General features: G+C 44.9%; 1 protein-coding gene and 1 long non-coding RNA gene across 8 annotated transcripts in view; one reads left to right on the top strand and one right to left on the bottom strand.

Annotated features, from left to right (window-relative positions):
* The window catches only part of Hnf1b (HNF1 homeobox B), a 50,962-nt gene extending 35,122 nt beyond the window's left edge, over positions 1–15,840 (top strand). For 5 of the 7 annotated variants that reach the window (XM_004870429.4, XM_004870427.4, XM_004870428.4 and 2 more), the window contains exons 7-9: positions 3,990–4,184; positions 6,491–6,609; positions 14,905–15,840. In XM_004870429.4, the coding sequence (XP_004870486.1) occupies positions 3,990–4,184; positions 6,491–6,609; positions 14,905–14,925 (335 nt within the window). In that variant the 3' untranslated portion in view covers positions 14,926–15,840. The remainder of the gene's footprint in view (positions 1–3,989; positions 4,185–6,490; positions 6,610–14,904) is intronic. The other 2 variants (XM_087191463.1, XM_013067671.3) reach the window with 2 other exon arrangements.
* Positions 15,841–15,946: 106 nt separating this feature from the next.
* On the bottom strand, positions 15,947–20,437 carry LOC110346847 (uncharacterized). Its single transcript, XR_002391111.2, has 3 exons — positions 19,435–20,437; positions 17,671–17,771; positions 15,947–16,143 (listed from the first exon to the last, which is right to left on the bottom strand). It is a non-coding gene; the product is annotated as an uncharacterized LOC110346847 (long non-coding RNA).
* Between the last annotated feature and the right edge of the window lie 1,763 nt (positions 20,438–22,200).

The raw sequence follows: 22,200 nt of genomic DNA, 5'->3' as shown, positions 1-22,200 counted from the left end.
CTTAATGAAGTCCAATCTCCTCATTCATAAAATGGGTTGTTGGAGCCATCAAATGACAGTAAATACAGACGTGCTTATAAATTTGTAAAGTATGAATATGTTTATACTTTTATCTTGTGTTCATTCCTAACCTTAAATATGTGGCAGATTTTCCAGGGGATATTTTGTGTTGATGAAGATGAGGCAAGATATGATGGGCTTGCTTCTAAAGGGGAGTTTATGTAGTAGGCAAGATCCCCTTGGCTTATGGTAAAAATACAGAAAGGCAGGACACAGGAGGAAACTGTTCCAGTGTATTTGAGCTTTAAGAACTCTAAAGAGAGCTGGCCACGGTAGTGCTCACCTGTAATCCCAGCACTCTCGGCAGCTGAAGCAGGATTGCAAGTTCGAGCTCAGCCTGCACCACTTAGCAAAACCCTGTCTCAAGAATTAAACATGGGCTGAGGGTGTAGTTCAATGTGAAGACCTTGGGTTCCAGCCTTAGTACTGCAAAAAACAAAACAAAACAAACTAATAAGAAGTAGGTTTTTTAGGCAGATGCCTGAACACAGTGAGATGGATCAGATCCTTCAAGCTCGAGACTCCCATTCTGCACACGGGGCCTGTGCCCACCTGTCACAGAGGGACCACTTCCAGTCATGGGAAGGCTGCAGCAGGCTGTGGCTGGAGGTGTCTTTCAGAAAGTTTTATATGCTAATGAGTATTCAGTGTGTTTTGAGCTTCTCTGTGACAGCTCAGGTCAAATCATTGTTTCTCAAAACTGTCACTGTGACCCTTGGAAATATTCCTGAGATAACTCAGGAGCTATCTAAGGGTAGCACAATGGTCATCTGTTTTTGACTTTGTATTATTCCTTTGTCCTCTTGAAGCCCCTTGTGTCTAGTGTCTATGTTGACCACTTTTGTTTTGTTCCTACATTTTGTTTTGTTTTGTTGTTTTGAGTTAGGGTCTCACTATGTAGTTCGGGCTGGCCTCAAACTTGCGGAGATCCTCCTGCCTCAGCCTTTGAAGCACTGGGATTACAGGCATGCACCACCACGTCCAGCTCCTGCATTTTTCTTTCCCTCCTTCACCTCTCCCCTAATCAGCTCAAGCTAGGACAGGAACTCAGATCATTTCTAAAGATAATGGTGTATGTGTCCTTTGAGAGCTCCACAGGGATAGGCCTATTGGAGGCACACAAATGAATTGAATGAGTTTGTGTGGCTCTCCCTCTATTCTTAGCTGCTAGGAAATAAACATACTCTGTATTTTTGCAGAAGGAAGATGGGAAAGGAGAAGCCTTTAGAGGTTTCACAAAATAAAAAATTTGCTGGGTATAGTGGCATATGCCTGTAATTTCAGCATTCTGGGAAGCTGAGGCAGGAGGATCATGTGTTTGAGCCCAGCTTGGGCAGCTTAGCAATTTAGTGAGACCTGTCTCAAAATAAACATAAAAAAGGGATGAGCATGTAGCTCAGTGTGAAGGTCCTGATCCTTGGTACCACACAATAAAAATAAAAAATAAATAAATTATTTTTAATTACTGCCTTTTTTTCCGCTGGACCCTCTGGTACTGAACTTGTATACCAAGGTTTGAATTGAAAATGAGATAGGATGCCAGAAACAAGTTTGCTTGATAGGATTTAATTAACTGGTCTATGGGTCTACCTCCTTATTTCTACAACCAAAATGATACACAAACTGTGCCGCTTATCTTCTTTCTTTCCACACCAAGCTCCAAATAACATATACAATTACATATGTTATTTTTGCATACTATCTGAACTAAAATCTTCCCTAGGGCCATTCCATATATGCAATTTTGTTCTTCCTGATTTCCTCTACTCAGATGTCTCTGCCTTCTCACAGTGATCTATAGTGTATGGGCGGCACCAGCGTGGCACTGACCTAGGAGGGTGTGTGCTCATACACTCTGCACAGAGAGAGCATGAAGAATGGTGAGGATAAAGCCCGGCACACGCCTGTAATCCCAGCACTTGGAGAGGCTACGCAGGAGGATTACAAGTTCAAATCCTTCCCAGAAAATTTATTGAAATCCTGTCTCAAAATAAAATAGGCCAGGGATGTAGCCCAGCTCAGGGTAGAGTGCCCTTTGGTTCAATTCTCTATACTGGGGGGAAAAAACCAAACAAACTGGTGAGGATCAGCTGCAAGCTTTGCTGAGACACAAAGATCCCACTCTTCAGAGTGTCTAGATGAAGAGATCTCTGCAGGCATCCTCATTTAGCCAACAGGTGTTATTGAGTAGATTGGCCTTGCTTGAGGACTGCAGGACTCAGGGCAAATGACTTCATCAGTACCAAATCCTCATTCTCTATGCATCTACTGGACAGCTTCCAGTAGATGCTTCTTAAGCAGAAAACTGTGCTGAGAAAACAGAAGAAAAATGCCAAGAGTCACACACCACAGGAGCTAGAATGACATCAGAGGTGCTCAGTCCCGGAACTGAGGCATATCAGGATCACAGACTCTGTTGAAAATAAGATTCCTAGGGCCTACCCCTGAAGATTCTGACCCATTAGGTCTTGGGCAGGGCCCAGGCATGTGTATTTCTTAAAGAGTCCCCTAGATGGCTCTGAAGCTCAAGGAGGATCTGGAACTATGCCTTAAAATGTCATCCACTCTACACGGGTTCATTTGCCTTTCTGGGCAGAGATTTCCTAAAAAGAGCAGTGGCCACCCCTGGAAAAACGGCAAACTCATGGGGCTCCCTAGGAGACCAAGACCCTAAGTAGGAGGTAAAAAGGGGAAAGAGGATATCAGCTTTCAGGTGAGGCTGGCTTATTCTGAGGGTGATCAAAGGGTCTTATTCCCCACCCTCACCCAGGGGAGCCAGGAGGAGGATTTTTGCCCTCCTTTTCTGATCTGGGATCTTGCCTTTTAGGTTCTGATAACAGTATCAGCCAAAGCTCTGAGTAAGCAATTGTTGAGGACTTTGTGTTATCTCCTTTGAGGACCTCCCCCAGTCCTGCTCATGAAACCCTGTCCCTTTCAGGAAAGGCTCTCCAGATGTCCCTTCTGTGTCTACCTGAAATAATCCTTTTTATGGATTTCCTTCTTCAGCCCAGAAAACAAGAACAAAGGAACATTGGCTGTTCCAGGAAAGAGGTTGGGGTGTCTTCTCTTCTGATTCTCTTGTCCCTACTCCAACTCTGCCTCAGCTGTCTTCCCCTGAGTCCCACCAGGGAGCAGCTAGAGAACATGGGTACCACGGGGGGCCCAATCCTTGGAGTGCTGGCCCAGGTCCTAAAGAGGCCTCAGGATACAGACATAGTACCAAACCACAGAGGTTCTCAAACCCCAGCACAGAAAGACGGCAAGATGTACCATCACTGTCAAGGGCTGACCTTTGACTTACTACTTCCTCCTTCCCAAACCTGGTCCTTTTGATACCCTCAGCCCTGTGCAGCCACCCCTATGCAGGCATGTCCACTTCATAGAGTGGCTGAGTTCGCATCTTTTTTTCCCCTCTGGTATAGTCAAGACCTTGTCCTCTCTCAGGGTTTTTGCAGTCTACTAACTGCAGAGCTTCAGCCTCCATACCTGCAGGACTATGGGAGTGTTTTGTTTTGAATCAAGACGTGGGTCCTTGCACACTGCTGCCCTCTACTGGAAAGCCAGATCTGGGCATCAATCCATACCCTAGTGGACACCTGTAACTGCCTGAGGGCAGAGGCATGCCTTCCTCAGGGTGGCTTAGATAGAAGGGATAAGAAGAGTCAGCTTTTCCCAAGACCCTGGTAACTTCAAGGGCCTGAATTTGGGAAGTCACAGGCTGACTTTCAGAGATGTTCAGGCTTCAGTCAAACTGGTTTAAACCTGTCTCCATCCGACAACACACTGTGGAATTTGAGCAAATATATGAATCTCTCCAAATCTCAGTTTCCTGGTCTGTAAAGTCACTTCTCCTGTCACTCAGGGGCACCATCCACTCAACCCTCCCTGTCCCTGAAGCCATCTCTGACCTTCCTCTCTTGCTCCCACAGGCCTCAACACTTCCCAAGCACAGAGCGTCCCAGTCATCAACAGCGTGGCCGGCAGCCTGGCGGCCTTGCAGCCCGTCCAGTTCTCCCAGCAGCTGCACAGCCCTCATCAGCAGACCCTCATGCAGCAGAGCCCAGGCAGCCACATGGCCCAGCAGCCCTTCATGGCTGCTGTGACTCAGCTGCAGAACGCACACAGTAAGGACACAGGAGTGACGGGGGAGACAGCACCCTAATCTCTTCCCTTTCTGGGTTGGAACCTTCTTGGAAGGCTACAGTTTGATCATTTTCCCTACCTGTCATCAACCAAGACAATTTCTGAAGCACGCCTTCTGCATGTTGCTCTTCCTACCCCCAAGATTCCCAGGAGAAGGTTTGCAGGGGACGCCTTAGGCCTACACATAAAGGGGAATTACAGATAGAATGTGGAACATGTGCCACAGTCTCCCATCCCTCCACAGTGGGAATCAACCACAGCAACTTCCCAGTGAGCCTCAATTTAGCTTTTTCTTTCTTTTATGATGGTAGTGGGATCGAACCCAGAGGCTCACTCATGCTAGGCAAATGCTGTGCCTCTGAGCTACATCTCCAACTGCTCAACTCAGCCTTTTCAATCTAAAATTCCAAGCAGCCATTTACAAATGATCAGCTTCAACCTATAATTTGTATTCTGTTTGCCTCCCTGGAATATAAAAATCTTCTAGAGTTCCCATTCTCCCAGACACTCCAGACATTTCTAATCAAACACCTGAACATAGGTGGAAAATATCACCTGTACACCATCCTGGCTGAGGAGTATCAGAGTTCTGCCCCTGCACAGAGAATCCCCTGTATCCAGTTTCTACACCTTCCCTAAATCTACCCTCTCTGTCTTCTATCTTCACCCCCAGGCCTCCAGGCCTCTGGCCAAGTCTGGCCACAGCCCTTCGCCTACATGTTTGGGGAGAAATCGAGTTCGGGGAGGAATCATTTGAAGGATAAATGGTTTCCCTGCTTCGGGAATGCCAGAAAAGTGTTCAGTATAGTCCTAAACAGACTTGAATTTAAATCCTGACTTGCCAGCTATGTAGCCACTGGCAGGTTACTTAAGCTACTCTGAGTCTCATGCATAAAATAAGAATTGTGTGCTTCTAGGGTCATTAAGAAAATGAAATAAAAAGAGGGGTGAACTCCATTTGATAAGCATAAGGAGTTATAGAAATGCAAGTGATTATTTATTAATGGACTGCTAAAGGGAAAGATGGCAAAGTGAATTTGAGTTTCTCTCTGGGCTGCTTCTGATAAGGCTGCAGATGCTAAGGGGAACAGCCAAGTTCAGCCTTCTATCCTTTGGGCTCAGTTCCTACTTGGCCTTGCAGAGCTGGTTTCTGAGCACCATCTCACATTCCAATCACATATTCGTGGCTTCTAAAAATCTGTTACAGCTTGTAGCAGGGTGGGCCCACAGGTCCCTCACTTCTCTTCCTCCCAGAGCTTGGCAGTATGCTCCTCCTCTTCCTCACCTGGGCTGGGACCCTCAGTGGTCAGGCCTGAGTGGGACAGTTAGAGGGTAATTGCCAGCAGCCTGTGGGCCAGCCACAGAGAGTCCAAGGGACCCCGAACTAGGAAACAATCAGCATCCCTACACAAGGATAAGCTGGGGCACCAGCCAGTGACAGTCAGCCCCATTCCCCACTGATAGACTCCTTAGTAGACTCTGTATTCTGAGAACAGGCTGGTCCCTTCCTCATGGCCAAGCATCCATATGCTTTCATTAGTTGGTCATGTGACTTAGAATTTGCATGATTTTTATGGATAACTATTAAGAGTCAAAAGTTCCACGTGTCATGGACAAGTACTAAAAACACCTAAAATTGAAGTCACATGCTCCTGGAGGTTTTATTTGGATCTAGTTTCCTTTTGTTTACCCTTCATACTTCCATGTTACAAGGCTATGATATCATTTTAGTGCAAACTGGAATAGCCCAGAATTATACAATCAATTACATATGTGTCTAATTATAGCTGTTAATCCATCAACAACTCTTGCAGGAAATCTACTGTTTGAATCATGGCAGAAGCTGTAAGCCTGAACTTGGCCAGATACTTCATGCTGGCCACCTGCTTAGAATATTTTTTTACTTAAATCTCAGGTTCACCACATATGCCTAAGGGTCACCTGTTGATGCCCAGGCACCTAATACTTTATTGACAATCAGAGGAAGAGAAGTGTTTCCAAGTACCACTATATATACTAGACACTGTGCAAAGCTATTCATGCACTTGGTACAAAGTAGTTTAAACATGGTATTTCTTAATCCCACAATAGATACCATCCCCATTTTTTAGGCAAACTGAGGTTAAGTAACTTGAGTAAGGAGCCAGGATTTTATCACATTGCACTGCCTTCCCAAACATAACCATGACCCTCTTTTATCTACCCAGAGAAACGGGAGCTGTGGTGTGGGATGGGGGAGCTGTAGCTGTATATGCACCTTGATTTTCTCTTCCCTTTTCCTCTCCAGTGTACACACACAAGCAGGAACCCCCCCAGTATTCCCATACCTCCCGGTTTCCATCTGCGATGGTGGTCACAGATACCAGCAGCATCAGTACACTCACCAACATGTCTTCCAGTAAACAGGTAATGCCAGCAGGATGGGGCAGCAGGGCTGGGGGGTGGCATGATTAAGACTATTGATGCACCTAAGGTGTGGCAAGTGTGGAGTTGGTCATATTTTGTTCCTTTCAAAGCTTCCTTCTGAGTCTTCCCTTAGTTTCTTGCTAAAAGAATCCCTGAGGTCACAGGGCAAAGAAGATGGGCCACAGGCCAAAGGGGCTTATTGCTCCCAGTTTCCCTAACCATCAAGCACTGAAGTTTGATAGGTCTCTAGAGACTGAATGACACAGAGCATTAGGCATTGAGATTGAATATTCCTCCATGGGATGACTGATGATCCATGGAAAAGGTATTTCCAGGAAGGGCTCAGGAGGTCAGACCATCTGTTGAGTTTCATGCTTTTCAAAGATGCTCAATGGAGAAAGTGAGTGTTGAGTCAGGGGTCCTGAGGCTGATTCTCTCAGTCCAGGACCCCTGCCAGGCCCAGATGCTGTACCCTCCAAGGATTGAGCCAATCATGCCTACCCATGAGAACATCAGATAGCATGGTCTTTGCAAGGTCTGCATTCATTTGGCGTTTTATCAAGAAACTTAGAATCAACTTCCTGGTGCACTAAAACTGGGAAACCCAGAAGTTTAGTCACTGTTTCACTTGATGAATAATTCCCACCTCCTCATGGAAACCATGGACTAGTAAAGACGAGCAAAGCTCATTGCTGGAGCCACAGAGCTGCACTGCAATGGGACACTGAGAGTTAGAAACAGGACAAGATGTTTGAACATGGATGACAGCTCCTGGATAACACAATAAGACCTTTTAGTAGCTGGGATCTGTGCAGTGTGAGAACTATTTGGGCTTTATTGATTACTAGATAAGGAGGAGACAACCTTGAACTTCATGTCAGAGGTGCTCAGCAGAATTTGATCTTGTTGATGGTCTTTTTTTCCACCTGAGCACTGCAAACCACACCTCATCCGTTGGCATGTACTTCTGAGCAGATTTATTCATGGGTTGCACAGTTTTTCTTCTTCTCTTAACACCATCTCCTCCCACTTCCAGTCTAGGAGTGTGGTGAAGCAAGTGGGTTCTATTCCTGCCATTTTCCTGGTGACCTTGACCTCTCAGCCTTCATTTGTTCATCTTTACAATAATACTTGTAAAGTCACCTTGTTCTGAGGATTTGGCAAGGTGACATAGATTAAGTACCTGGCCCATCTTGGGTGCTGACACATACACAGCCCAGACAACTGGGCTCTGGTGTTGGGGGTGGAAGGAGAGGTGTGTGGGACCTGCTTTGCCACACTTCTCTCACCCAATAGAAGATTAAACGACAACCCCCTAGTGCCCTGCCCTTCAACTCCCATGCGATTTCCCACTCTTTGTAGTGAGCAGGGAAAACATTTATCTGTGCTCACAAATCTCAATCAGGGGGCAGCCAGGCGCAGCAGCCTCCTTGGGAATACTTTCTCCTTTGAAAGCTTTATCAATCCATCTGCCGCTTGGTCAGCCCTAGACAGGACCGTGATTAATTATTCCTGTCTTTCCCAAATTGACTTTGATGCTTGCTTGTTGAAATGAGTCCTCTGGATGCAAGAAATGGTCTCTTAATCAAAATACTTCAAGATGCTCCCTGAGACTCTTCCACCAGCCCCCAAATGGCTTCTCTCCTCCATTGGACAGAGTGGTCAGCTGACCCTGAAGCTGCATGAGCAGCCTTCTCCATCTGCTGTGAAGTTGTCTCTGGGTCACTGGACATTTCAGAAGTCTTGCAAGAGACTCATTTCTGCAGTGATGGAGATGACTATCACACTTAGGAAGGATAAAAAATACATAGCACTTTATGCTTCTCATGAATGTTACCTCATCATTTTCTTTTTATTGCAATCTTCTAAGTCCAAAGAAACTAACTGAAGCTCAGAGAGAGAGAATGACCTGCCCAAGGTCACACAGAGGATAAATTCTAGAACTTGACCTCCAGACTTTTGTCTTTGACTCCAAATCATGGCCTCATTCCACTTAAACAACACTTACCTTCCAATATTCCTGTTAAATTCTTATGGCAATCACTGTTGCTCCTGTCATGTTTAGTGCTCAGGAGCCAGAGTAAAAATTAAGCTTATATGCTAAGTTCCAATCAGGAAATTTTCTTCCTGTGAACCAAAGGAGGAGGAGGAATGGAAAAGGCAGAATGAAATAAATGAAATGAGGGTAAAGGCATCCCCTCCTGACCATAGGCCTTACCCAAGATGAAGACAGTTTATACAAACAGCTCCTAAGGCAAGGAGTCACAAGTGAGTTCCCAAAGAGGCCTGGTGGCAGTTCGTCTTTTTGTCTGTTAGAAGGAGTATTGTTTTCTAAGAGGGATTTCAAAACCATTACTATTTATCAGGGGCGTATGGAGTGAAAGGAGAAAAAGATTCTTTGGTCAGATGTGTTGGGAACTGCTAGATCATTAACAAAGTTAAACACCGCTGGGCAGGGCTTCTCAGAACATTTCATGTACTGATGTGCACATCAAGTGTGCATCAGGCTTGGGTCACAGGGGCACAGCTGGGCAGTTGTGCTTTAGAAACATTGTACAGTGATAGGAGAGAAGAGCTGAAAGGTCCGAGTTACTCCCCACTCCATCACCGTCTGAGATTGGCAGTTCAGTCCCCACTGTGAGACTCATTATATGGGGGAAATTCCACCCCCATCTCACTATGTTCAGAGTGCCCAACAGAGTGCCTGGGACACAATCAAGTACTCAGAGTGGGAGCTCTTGGCTTCTCCTTCTTCTGTCTTTCTGTCTTTCCTTCCACTGACTCCTTTAATATTTAAGTCAGTGTTTAGTCTATGTGTGGTCAAAGGAGGATCTGACAGTAACATGTCTCAAGACTAGGACCATCTCTGTAGCACATCCCACCTCTTGGGCCTGGGCTTCAGAGCCCCATTTTCCATTCTGCTGGTGTAAGGAACCTCCTCACCCCACTCTCAGGGAAAAAGAGCAAGTAGTTCAGGGCCCACTCAAAACACCTAAATCCTTTGTGTTTAACCCAGTGCCTCAGTTATGATAGATATTCAGTTAATATGGATGGATGGGTGGATGGATGGATGGGATGGATGGATGGCCAGATGGATTCACAACTAGTATTTTTTTAGTATTGCCCATTTTCTAAGCAGTACTCCATGAGTTTTTATATTTTACTTGTGTGGCTAACCCTCCTGCTCATTCTACAAGGTGGATATTTTTATGCCTGATTTACTGAGCAGAAACCTAAGGTTTCAAGATGGGGAGAGATCTGGGATAAATTCTAGAGCTGTACTTCCAGACTTTATTCTTCTCACTTCAAATACATTAAACAACACTGTCCTTCCAGTATCCATTTTTAAGCACCCATAGTAATGACTCAAGGTTATTCAGCAGTAAAGCAGGATATGAACTTGGATCTACCTATTCACAGTACTTCCTGTTGTCAAAAAAGACATGCCCCAAGGACTCTGGGAATCTTACCTCAGGAACCCCAGGCTGGCCTGAATCCTTCCACAGCTACTGCAATCAGTTCTTTCCACAACTTTTGCCTCTCCTTCCTTCTTCTTTTTTTTGCGGGGGGGGGGGCGGCGGCTGGGGATTGAACTTGGGTCCTTGCACTTTCGAGGCAGGCGGCAGAACCACTGAGCTAAATCCCCGGCCCTCTCTCCTTCCTTCTTAACTCTTGGGTGCTGGTGGGTTACTTTCTGGGTGGATTTGTGCCTGGGCTCCCGTGTAACAATGTCCCACCAGTCCAGAAAGAAGACTGAAGAAGCACTGACCCTGGTTAGAACAAGTATGGGCAGGCTGTAAACTGACTCCTGTTTCCACCACTTTCTCTCCCCACTGCTTCACTTCCTAGTTTATAGGGAGGTCAAGAGAGGCCCCCAGAGAGTTCCTAATCAGAGGTGCTGACAAGAAGGAGGGGGCAGCCTCGTCATAAATCCCCTGCTGCTGCATCCTCCCCCGCCCTGCCTTCTTCACTGGCGATGAGGCAGAATGCTCGGATAGTTAGGAGCTCTCACCTGGGAGCTAAGCAGATCCACTCTCATCCTTCTGCCACTTTCTACCTGCGTGACCTCAGGGAAATGTGTCAGCCTCTCTGGGCCTCAGTTTCTTCATCTGTAAAATGAGGATACTGATACCTCTTTTTGTGGGTTCAGCGAGAGAACCAATTGCAAGAAGATTTACATCACTTGGTGCTTGGTCCAAAAGAAACACACAGTCCATGGGAGCTGGGTATCACTTGGCTTCTCTTGCTGTCAACCAAGTGTCTCCAGAACTTGGGAAGTAGATTTTTAAATGGCAAAAGGCATTTATTTCCCCCATTTCCCAACTCAGAAGGGAGGAAATTACCCTATGTAGGATTTAAGAGCACACCATTGCTGTTATGAAATCCTGGGCAAATTACTTATCTAAGTTGTACTTCCCTCGTCTGTAAAATTGGATTTGATGATGATGACTATGATGATGATGATGAATGTGTGTGGTACTGGGATGAACTACACCCCATAGCCCTTTTTGTTTTTGTTTTTGTTTTTTGGTACCGGGGATTGAACTCAGGTCCTTGTGCCTGCAGAGCAGGCGGCGAAACCACTGAGCTAAATTCCCAGCCCCCCATAGCCCTTTTTAAAATTTTATTTTGAGATAAGGCCTTGCTAAGTTGCCCTTGAACTTGGACTCCTCCTGCCTCAGCCTCCTGAGTAGCTTATAGTACAGGCATCTACCACCATGCCTGGTTTGGAAAACTAATTATTACTTTCAATTAATAGAGCTACAGTTAACCTCACATACATTAATAATAATTGAAATGAGCTCTCTGCACTTGGTCTCCCCACTTCCTCACCCTCAATTGCAGGCTGGCTTCTGTCCTCACACTCCATGAAGTGTATCCAGCTCACTAACTTCCATGTTGCTAAATCCATGGTTACTTTTCTTTGGCACAGCCAATCACTCCCTCCTTTTTCCCCTGGATTTTAGGACACCATCATTCTGTTTCTTCTCCTGGCACCAGCCAACTGTTCCTCTCTTTAACTGGCAGCTCATCTTCCCAACTTCGATGCATTGGAGGGCCCAGGGCTCATTCTCTGGCCTCTTCGTGTCTATGCTCACTCCTGAGTGTCCACCTATCACATGACTTTGGATCAAGCACACACTCACGGCTCCTACGGTTCTGTCTCCAGGGCATTCCTGCCCACTGAGGGCCCATGCATCTTTCACAAGGACATGTATATGACTATTATATTCAATATTCCTCCCCAGTTGAACTGTTAGGAAAATAGAATACTGAAAATAGAAACTCTTCGTTTTGCCCCACTTCCTCCCTACCTTTCCTTGGGCTTCTCCATTCCCTCAAATTATACCATTTTCACATGAAATACCTGAGATTAACTCTTGATTCTTCTCTTTGTATTCCACATCCAGTCCACCAATAAATCCTACTAGATGTCCTTCCGAATACATGCTAAATATGACCACTTCTCGCCTCTGCCACTGGTACTGTCCTAGTCTAATTCAGGCTCAGCCCTAGTCCTAACCCTCCTCTCTGGCTCATCTCCTTCAGTGGGCCCTGTTTCTCACTTCCATCCTTGTATCTCTGTGGTCTGTTCGCCACTCAGCAGCCAGAATGATCTCCTCAAGAGAAATCAAGCATGTTCCTCCCCTTTCAAAAATCCCCAGTAACTTTCCATTTGCAGTCAAACTAAGAGACTTTCAAGGCCCCGTGTGATCAGAGCTCTGCTGGTATCTCTCTTCACCCCTCCCTCGGGCCCTCCCTTACTCACTTGGGTTCAGCTGTACCAGCTGTACCGATCCCACTCAAGTTTCTGCATTTGTCTTCTTCCCTGGAACACTCTTTCATGTGCTTGCTCCCTCACTTCTTTCAGCTCAAACATCACCTCAAAGAGGCTTCTCCCGGGCTGGGGATTTAGCTTAGTGGTTTCGCTGCCTGCTGTGCAAGCGCAAGGACCCAAGTTCAATGCCTGGTACCAAAAAAAAAAAGAGGCTTCTCCCAATCTGCCCCTCTGAAATTTACTCCCTTTTCCCTCAAGTCACCCTAACCTCCTACCATTGCTTGTTTTTCTACAGAGTATTCATCTGTAGGTATTCATGCATATTTGTTTACTTGTTCACTGTTCAAAACTCTCACTAGAATGCAGACTCTTTGAGGTTGTGAGCAGGTCTTGTTCATAGCTGCATTCCCTGAGCCTAGAAAGTACAAACACATGGGAATGACAACTCCCTACCTCATAGGGATGATGGAAGAATTAAATGAAATGATGTGTGTAAAGCCCTGATGCCTGTACCTGGCACATAGTAGGACCTCAATACGTGTTAGCTATTACTATTATGTAACAAATCCTCTCAGAATGAGGGATGTTGCTATAATACCTTTCATATGGAGGGTCACCCAGGGATCCTCTGGGCCAGGCCTTCGTGGGGCTAGGAGTGCTGGGCCTCTAGCTCTAAGGGACCACAGTGTACCCCTTATCAGATGTTTGTGTTTAGACTCTGAAGGGGGCAAATAACTCTAGTTCTTTTGACAACATTTAAGGCTCTGCCACCATTTTATTATGTGAGCAAACATTTGATAGCTGGGAAGCCCATCCCTAATGACAGGTCATAGAATCTCACTGGCGTCTCCTTATCTTCCCTTCTTGTTTGCTCTTCTATTGAAACCTGCAAGGTCAGAAGCCGTTTTCTCTCTCCTCAGCCTGAAATCTGAAAATTGGGAAAAGGCTGATAGTGAGAAGTAAAGAGACTCAAGAGTAGGAGCAGGTAGAGGGAAGAAGAAGAGGCAAAGGGTATCAGAGGATCCTGACCAAGCCCTCAAGAATGTAGAAGGGTCAGAAACCTGTCTCCTCACATGAATGCATGCTCAGGCCCACTCTTAAAAGCCCTCAAGAGCAACATGGACGGAGGAACCCTTTGTGAGACAGTGTTATAATCAGAGAACTCCACATGTACTGACCCCTCCAATCCCACCACAACTTCCATGTTATAGGGTAAGTAACTGAGGCATGGAGAAAGAGAGACAGAGCAATTTGCCCAGGAGCACAAGGCTAAGTAGAAGGTTCTCAACCTCAGAGGGTAGTAGAAAAAAGATATGCTGGGAGATTACCCAGGAAGGGTTTGAATCTCTGGCTCCACACTCTCCCAGTTCTGAAACCAGGTCACTTCAAGCCTTGTTTTCCTAATCTGTAAAATGGACATAATGGTAACCTCATCTGGGGTTATGGTTGGAAGCATTGATTAATGAGATGATAATAATGGAACAAGAAACCTCTGTTACTCGCAGTAGGGATGTGTATGTTTGTATGTGTATGTGTGTTTGCAGGGGGATCTTGAGAAAACCAAGTACTGAGCCAAAAGGCAGTATCTTAGATGTCAACAAAAGTGAAGGGAAAGAAGAAACAGAGGGAAACAAAAAGGGGCTCCCTGGAAATAAAAAGGCGAGTGATGATGTTTCAGAGCAGTTAAGATGAATGAAGCCCAGGGATCCAGAGGGCCAGGCTACCCCACATAGATTGAGTGACCCCTCTCAGAGGGTTGCTCCAGCCATTCTGGGGTCTATTTCCCCAGGCTCCAAAAATATGGCATCAAAGGTCTTCAGTCCTGGATCCTTTTCCTGGATCTTTTGAGTTTCACACCTTGAGAAAGCATTTTGCAGTTGGCAACGTTCCCTCTCAGTTGGAAAAGTTTGAGAAGAGGAAAGTTTGAGTAGAGCCCATTTTCTCATGTGCTTTATGGCCCTGTTATTCTGAATAGATGAGCAGCACCAGCACAGCCTGGGAAATTCTGAGAAATGCAGATTCCTAGGTCCACCCCAGGCCTAAGAATCAGAATTGAACTGTTCTCTGAGGATCACTGTAATTGGTAGGTCCAATAGAGTTTGGAAAGCAGTAGTCTAGGGCACCTCTGCGCTTAGAGGTCTTAGGAAGAGGCCCTTTTTCCGTAAGAGACAAGAGCCCCCCACCTCACTACCTTTGCAACCACAATGAGTGCACAAATACCATACTCACAGGAAGAAGAGTCCAGTTTCATGGTTAAGGTCAGCAAGTTAGAACTATTTTCAGGACCCTAGCAACTTATTTCTCTCTTCCAAAGTGGCCAGGAAAGCCAGCTCCCAGGTTTTCGCAAGGGACATGTGTTTCTGGGCCAACACGAAGAGCTGAGTAGCGACTAGACCCCGACCCACCACCCCCTGTTTGCTGGCTGAGTTGGGCATCAGCTCCCTTGCAAAAGCCGAACTAATAACCCATGTCCCTGTCCAGTGCATACAGCTGAGCTCTCTCCTCTCTCTCTGCAGTGCCCATTGCAAGCCTGGTGATGTCCACATACCACTTACCGTGTGCACAGCAACAAGGACTCTCTTTTCCACACCATCACCCTCTGGGCAGCTGTCACGGAAAAGCCCAGTGACCTGACAAGCACCTGTGAGAGGTCCCCACTTACCTGATGTCCTGGTGGCACCTCAGACAATCCGCTCTTGGGAGATGCAGCCTTGAAGCCCAGCTTCCCTTCTACACAGTATTGTCAGGATGCCTCTCCTAAGATGTCAAGTGCTCCTGTTTGTCCTGGAGGCAGGCAACATGAAACTGCACAAGAGGAAGAGAACATGCTGTAGAGTCTACATTGTGATCTTTCATCGAACAAACTCATGCAAAAACTTGAATCTGTTACTGAAACAAAGAGAGGAGAACATGTGCTACTGAACTGAGCCAAACACACTGTAAATATCAACAGACTCCCTCTCCCCAACCCCAGCCCAAATGATCTCGAGATTTCTTTTAAAGAAGTAAATTTGTCCAATGGGTGTAAACTATAAACTGCTGTAATTAAGTGCAATTTCCCCTCCACATCATCTCCCCTTGCCCTGTATATAATACTAAAGTGTCTATTAGTTTTCTTTGTAAAGGTCAGAGTTGAAATTTCAAGTGATCCGCCCCCACCTTTTTCCCCCCATGGCAAAACACCCCAAGTGGGAAAAGAAGCCCCTCACTCCTCCCTTGGGCCTGGACACATAAGAACAGCATACTTTGGGCTGACTGCCAGCTAGCCCCAACCTCCTGATGTTGAGACACACCTCTGGATGCCTAGAGGGGCAGAACAGAGCTTCAGAGTGACATTCTAGTTTCCTGTGGAAATAGTAATCCAGCCAGTGTGCCCTGGTGACATTGGCTGATAGCCAAAGACACAGTGCCATCTCAGGAAGCTTCCCATTAAAAGCGTTTATTTTATCACTGCCAAGAGTTTCATATTTCTGTTTCTGACATCTCCCCTCCCAGAAGTCTACCAAGAACCCCTGGCCTAGTCTCCTTGAGACTTCCCACTTACTCACTGGGGTCACAGTGGGTGTCCTCTGGGGTGTGGAGGGGTGGGTGGCCTTCATTTGCTGTCACACTCCCTAAGTCCTCAGGTTGGCCCTGCTGCTCTTCGAGGTAAGGAAGAGTTGATTCCCCCAGGCAGACTCCACAAGCCCTTCTTCCCTGCAGCTCACAGGGACAAAGTCACAAACCCAATTCTTGATGACTTGTGCTCATAGAAACTGAAAAAGAGCAGAAAGAATGAAAATATGATGGGTAACTTTTTGGGGGGTGGGAACTTTTTTGGGGGGTACTGGGGATCAAACTCAGGACCTTGTGCTTGCAAGGCAGGCAGCAGCACCATTGAGCTAAATCCCCGGCCCATGGGTAACTTTTTAAACCTCATTTTATGCATTAATTCTAGCCTTTCTTCTCACCCTGCCTTCCATCTATAGGGCCAGGCACTAGAAGAAGGGGCTCCTGTAGATGTCTCCACTAGTATCAGATTCTATCCCTGGTAGGGAGGCTAATGAGTACGAACAGTCCAAAAGGTGAAAGGCCAAATACCTGTAGACTCTGCCAGCACAGAGTTTGCCGCCAAGAATCCAGAGCCGATTCCAGGAGGAAGGAAAAAGACCTTGTCTTCTTTGCTGTCTCCTTTTTGGCATAGCTAGGGCTCCTGGCCTGTGCCTTTCCTACTTCTAGATGGAACATTTCCCAGGGAAAGTGTAGGCAAGGAGACCATGCTGACAGGCTGAGAGACAAGTTATTCAAAAATCTCAGTCTGCTGGAATATGCAACCCCAGTAAGCCAGGAAAACTTTGCTGAGTGCCTACTATGTCCCCAGAGCAGGGGTGAATAGATATGGAACACTGTCCTCCCTTGATTCCTGGCTCCAAACAATGTGATTTGGGCAGAAATGATCAAGAGAAAATTCGTGGTGGGTTTGAAAAGGGCCTAGGGCAAGGCTGAGCATTATATGCGGAAAGAAGGCAAGATCTCTCTTCACTAGTTGAGATGATCGCTAGTTCAGAAAGGGCATCTCAAATTCCAAGGGGAGGGAGGGAATAAAGACATCAAGCCCTAGCCTCAGTGGAGCCCTATGTCTGGATCATATTGGTTTTGCCACAGCAAGCATCTGCTGAGAGTTTAAATCTTGCACTATTGCAGTAGCCCGGAGAGCCCAGGTCACACTGATGCAAGATGTCACTTGAGCAGTGGAGGAAAGGGAGGGGAGGGAGGGGAGGGACAATCTGGGAACGTCTCCTAAACAAACCCTATTTAAGTAAAGATAGGTGGAAGCCCATGATCCTCACAACTGAGTGCCTAGGAAAGCCAACAGATCCTTTTGCTTTCTTTCTTTTTCTCTCTCTCTCTTTTTTTTTTTTTTCGTGCTGGGGATTGAACTCAGGGCTTTAAGAACACTTGGTAAGCACTCCCTTACTGAACTACACTCCAAGCCCCACAATAGCTCTTTTATAAAAATCAGGGACCCCTCCTCACTGGCTGTAAGAGGGGGGTGGGTACCCACTGTATTTGGGGTCCAGATGGGAATTACCCACTCTCAAGATTCTTTTGCAACTAAAAGCCTTCATTCCTTCCTCCCAGATTCTTATGGGCCACCATTTTCTTGGGTCTGTCTTTGTACATTGAGCCCATACTGACCAATGGTTCTGTTTTTATCAGGACCCACTGTCATGTCTTAGGGGGCAGACAGACTTCATTTTAACATCTGTGGATAGGAAATGAACTCAGTAATGAAAGCTTACCTTAAATTGTATTAGCTGTTCCAAGCCAAAGGGTTATAGGGTACTCTCTCTGAAGTCACAGATAATGTGCCTTGTTTGCCACTGAATTCAGGTGGATAAGACTACAATACAAAGAGTTGGAGAATCTGAGCTCTAGGAAGAGATCTCTGATAGCTGTTTTAGAGCCAGAATGCCTGATTAGAATCAACAATTCCACCATTTAGCTTGTCCTGTCCTCATGTCCTCCTATGTAAAATTTGAATGGTAATAATCATAGCTACTTTGTCAAGTTGTTTGAGGAGGAAGAGTGAACCAACACCTTAAAAGCTCAGAACTCTGCCTGCGTGCAAGAGTACCATGTATCAGTGAATATTCTCCCATTCTAGAATGTTTTCTCATAGAATCTCTTGGGTTTGGTTGATATCTCCAGATAACCTTATCACTTAGCAGTTTCATTCTTGGTAAAGAAAACTGCCATTAAATTGTCCTTTATTCATTTCTATAGTATATGGAAAACCAAGTGGTAATCCAAGGCTATCAGAAAGGGCAGGCCAAGGAGAGAGGAAGGCCTAACTGGGGCAAGAAGACCTTGTCTTCTTTGAGGAAAGAAGATAAAATGTGAACAGTGGGAGACCATAGAGAACACTGGGAGGCTGGGACAAAAACTGGCTTCCTAGTCCTGAAAAAGAGTGGGGATCTCGGGGGAGGAATCTGGGGAGCCAGGGAAGCTGAAGGTGAGGAAGAGGCAGGAGCTAATTTCTGTGCAAGGAAAAGTAAAGCTGATGGGTCCCCTTTGAATTAAGAATTAATTTAGGGCCGGGGATTTAGCTCAGTGGTTCTGCCACCTGCCCCACAAGCTCAAGGACCTGAGTTCGATCCCCGGTACAAAAAAAAAGAATTAATTCAAACTCATGCCACCCAAAAAGCACTGGGGCTGGGGAAGTAGCTCAGTAGTCAAGCATTTGCCTAGCATTCTTGTAAACCTTGGATTCGATCCCTTGCACTGAAAGAAAAACTAAAGCTGCTTTGGAAAAAAAAAAGCAATTGTTAATAGTGGACTGGGCTGGCCTGGAGTAAGACACATCTATGACTTCGTGCTTCAAATATATCTAACTGCATCACACAGGCCAAATATGTATGAGAAACTGCAATTGGTGGAACCAAATGACTATAAGGTGCCTCCTTTGCTCCTGCCGTTCCTCTCTCCTTCTCCCTTCCCTCCTTTCCTCTTAGGTGTAGAGGTCCTTCCAGCTAAGCAAATACTGAATTGTCCACTGAGATTTATAACAGGACTATTTTACAAATGAACCTTTCAGGTGTGTAGGACTTCGAATACACCTGGATGAACTTCTTCTCCCTGGAGATAGAGCATAGACAGATAGATAGATAGAATATCACACTTTTTTTTTTTTTTTTTGGTACCAGGGATCGAACTCGGGTCCTTGCTCTTGCGAGGCAGGTGGAAATATCACACTTTTTAAAGGTGCACAAGCAAAGCAAATATGGAGGGGACAACATCAAAAGCGGGAATCATGACAGCAGATTTCATGGGGCCCTGTATGTTTATGCTTGTGCCTGCAGACCCCACAACACAAACAAGAAGATGTTTCTTTTGCACGTTTTAGTTTCTCATAAGATACATACTGCTATATTCCCAAAAGGAAGGTTTCTTTCCTGTGCCCTATTGTCTTGGCATCTTTAACAAAGCAATATACTAAATTATTCTGAATTAATTATGAAAGGGATAAAGAAATAAAGCTAATTTTTTAAAAGATCAAAACTAACCCAATATAAGGAAAAGATGTCTGATTCCTGAGCCATTCCAAGGTTTTTGTGTACACCTTTGCACTTGGAAATATCTAGTCCAAAATTATTTTTCTACTTTAGTAAAGAACTATTTTCTTGTCTTGCTGCATGATAGGCACCATTGTTCTAGACATGGAGGACACAACAGTGAGCTAAAACAGGTAAAAGTCTGACCTTCTTGAAGCTTGCATTCTAGGCAGAGACAAACAGTAAAAAATGTGTAAATATGTGTATGTGTGCATGTCAGATAATGCAAAAATATCTGTGAAAACTAGCAGGCCAAGGAGAGGTGAGGTAAGGTGGAGTGAGGTGGCGTAGCCATTTTAAACAGAATGCCCAAGGAGGAAGAGTGTGGTCACTGAGCAAGTGACATCCAAGAACCCCAAGGTTGAGGAGTGAACCATGTCATTCCAAGTAGAGGAAACAGCAGGTACAAAGATCCTGAGACAGGCATAGAAAGGCAGAGCATTTAGAGCTGAATGAAAGGGAAAGTGGAGGGTCAGAGAGGTAAGCAGAATGAAGGGGATTGATGACAAATGGTCATTTGTAGGGACTTCTGCAAACTGTGATAAGGACTTTGGCTTTTATTTTGGATGAGCTAGGAACCATCAGAGAATTTTGAGCAAAGCCAGGACAAGATCTGATGTTTTTAAGGGATCCCTCTGATTGCTGAGCTAGGATGAAGTAAGGGGTTTGCCAAGAATGAGAGCAAAGAGCCCATAAGTTGCCATCATCCAAGCATGGACCATATCTGTTTGGTTCATCTGATTAAGGATGTGTTTCAAAGGTAGAGAGCATTTGGAGATGCCAGGATTTCCTGATGGTGTAGATGTGTTGTATGAGAAATAGAGGCATCAAAAATAATTCCAAGGTTTGGGCTCTGAACAAAGTAGGAAATAGAAATTTGTGTTGGTGGAAGTAAAACACAGCATTACAGACTCTATAAGTTGGTCATTCTTTAGTGGCACCTTAGGAAGCATCTTGGTAGTACATCATGATGTAATGTCCGATATTATGACGTCCACAATGTGATGATGTGATGTCAAGTTGCCCAGTAAGGTGACATTCACTCATAGCTTACTATATGCTACATACTCTTCTAGGCATCGGGAGAAAAGCAGTTTTTAAAAGGCCACAATTTCCATGGAGCTTATATAAATTCAACTGAGATCATGGAGCTTATATAAATTCAACTGAGAGGGAGCCAACAATAACTGGATATGCCAAACAAGTAATATATTAAATATGGAGTAATTAAAGAAATATACAAGGTGTTAATACATATTAGAACAAAAAACAAGGCAAAGAAAGAAGAAGGGGAAGGGAAACGAAGGAGAGAGATTCATTTTTTTATAGCGATTGTTTCACTCTTGTTTTTCAAGACAGGATTTCACTGGGCATTCAACCAAGAAGAAATCTGAATGAATATTTTGGAATCACCTACATTGGTGACTGAAGACTTATTCTTCCTGCTGCCTCCTCTTTTAAAAGACTCAATTTGTTCCACCTGGCTACTGTAACAGATGACCAAAACCTTGGTGGCTTGAAATGACAGAAATGTATTCTTTCAAAGATTTGGAGACTGGAAGTCCAAAATCAGTATTGCTGGGCCCAAACCAGGGTGTCAGCAGGTTGGACTCCTGCCAGAGACTAAAAATCAGATCTTTGCTTGCCTCTTCCAGCATCTACTGGCTGCTGGCATTCCTTGGCCATCATTCCAGCCTCTGCCTCTTGTGTCAAATCTCTCCCTTCCTCCCTCTTATGAAGACATGTACAATTGTATTTAGAGCCTCTATTACCTGAAATAATCTTCCTTAATGACATTTACAAAGACCCTTTCTCCTTTTAAGGTAACATGTACAGATTCCAGAGATTAGGATGATTATTCAGCCTAACACAGAGATTTTACTGCAAACTCAGAAGTTCAAATCCAGAGAGAATTTAAGGTGAGCATTTTTTTCTACAATTTTTCCCACTACATTTCATCATTATTTTTATTAATAAATTATCTTGCCCAGGAAACATGGATGGCAACAAGATAGATGCTTGCTTCTTGATGCTAATAAAATCTTCTAGGAGCCATGCTTTGGGGTGGCTTGCATTAATAAGTAAATGAAAACCTTAAGCATTACTCATGCTTATATCATGGAGACAAAACAACAGGCTTCCACTGTAGTTAGAGTTAACCATTCATCTACTCATTTGTTCATGTAGTAAATATTTACTTCTGCTGTACAAAGTTGTGGTTCAGCTCTCAGGCTAGGGAGTCATTCAAATCTGGGTTCAAATTCTTGTTCTATCATTTACTTACTTGTATGATATTTGGAAAGCTAGTGAACCTCTGGAAATGAAGTTGGCTGGGGATTCAATGAGATACGAAGTTCACAAAGCTCTTAACCTGGTTTTAAGAAAGTGCTAGATATACTATCAAGAATATATAAAGAATTGAAAAAAATCAGACCCCCCCCAAATTCAAAGTCCCAATTCAAAAAAAGGCATCCGAAATGAACAGACGTTTCTCAGACAAAGAAGCAAAAGCAGCAAATAAACATATGAAAAAATGTTCAACATCACTGGTCATTTGAGAGATGCAAATGAAAACAACACTGAGATTCCACCTCACCCCAGAAAGAATGGCTGCTATCAAGAAATCAACCAATAACAAATGCTGGCGGGGGTGTGGAGAGAAAGGAATCCTTCTCCATTGTTGGTGGGGGTGCAGGCTGGTGCAACCACTATGGAAAT

Source organism: Heterocephalus glaber, unplaced genomic scaffold (genome assembly GCF_053883595.1).
Source record: "Heterocephalus glaber isolate CG9 unplaced genomic scaffold, H.glaber_assembly_v1.0 deba00001564, whole genome shotgun sequence".
In the NCBI taxonomy this organism is placed as follows: Eukaryota; Metazoa; Chordata; class Mammalia; order Rodentia; family Bathyergidae; genus Heterocephalus; species Heterocephalus glaber.
Note: the sequence above shows the minus strand (reverse complement) of the source record. Positions and strands in the feature narration are given on the sequence as shown.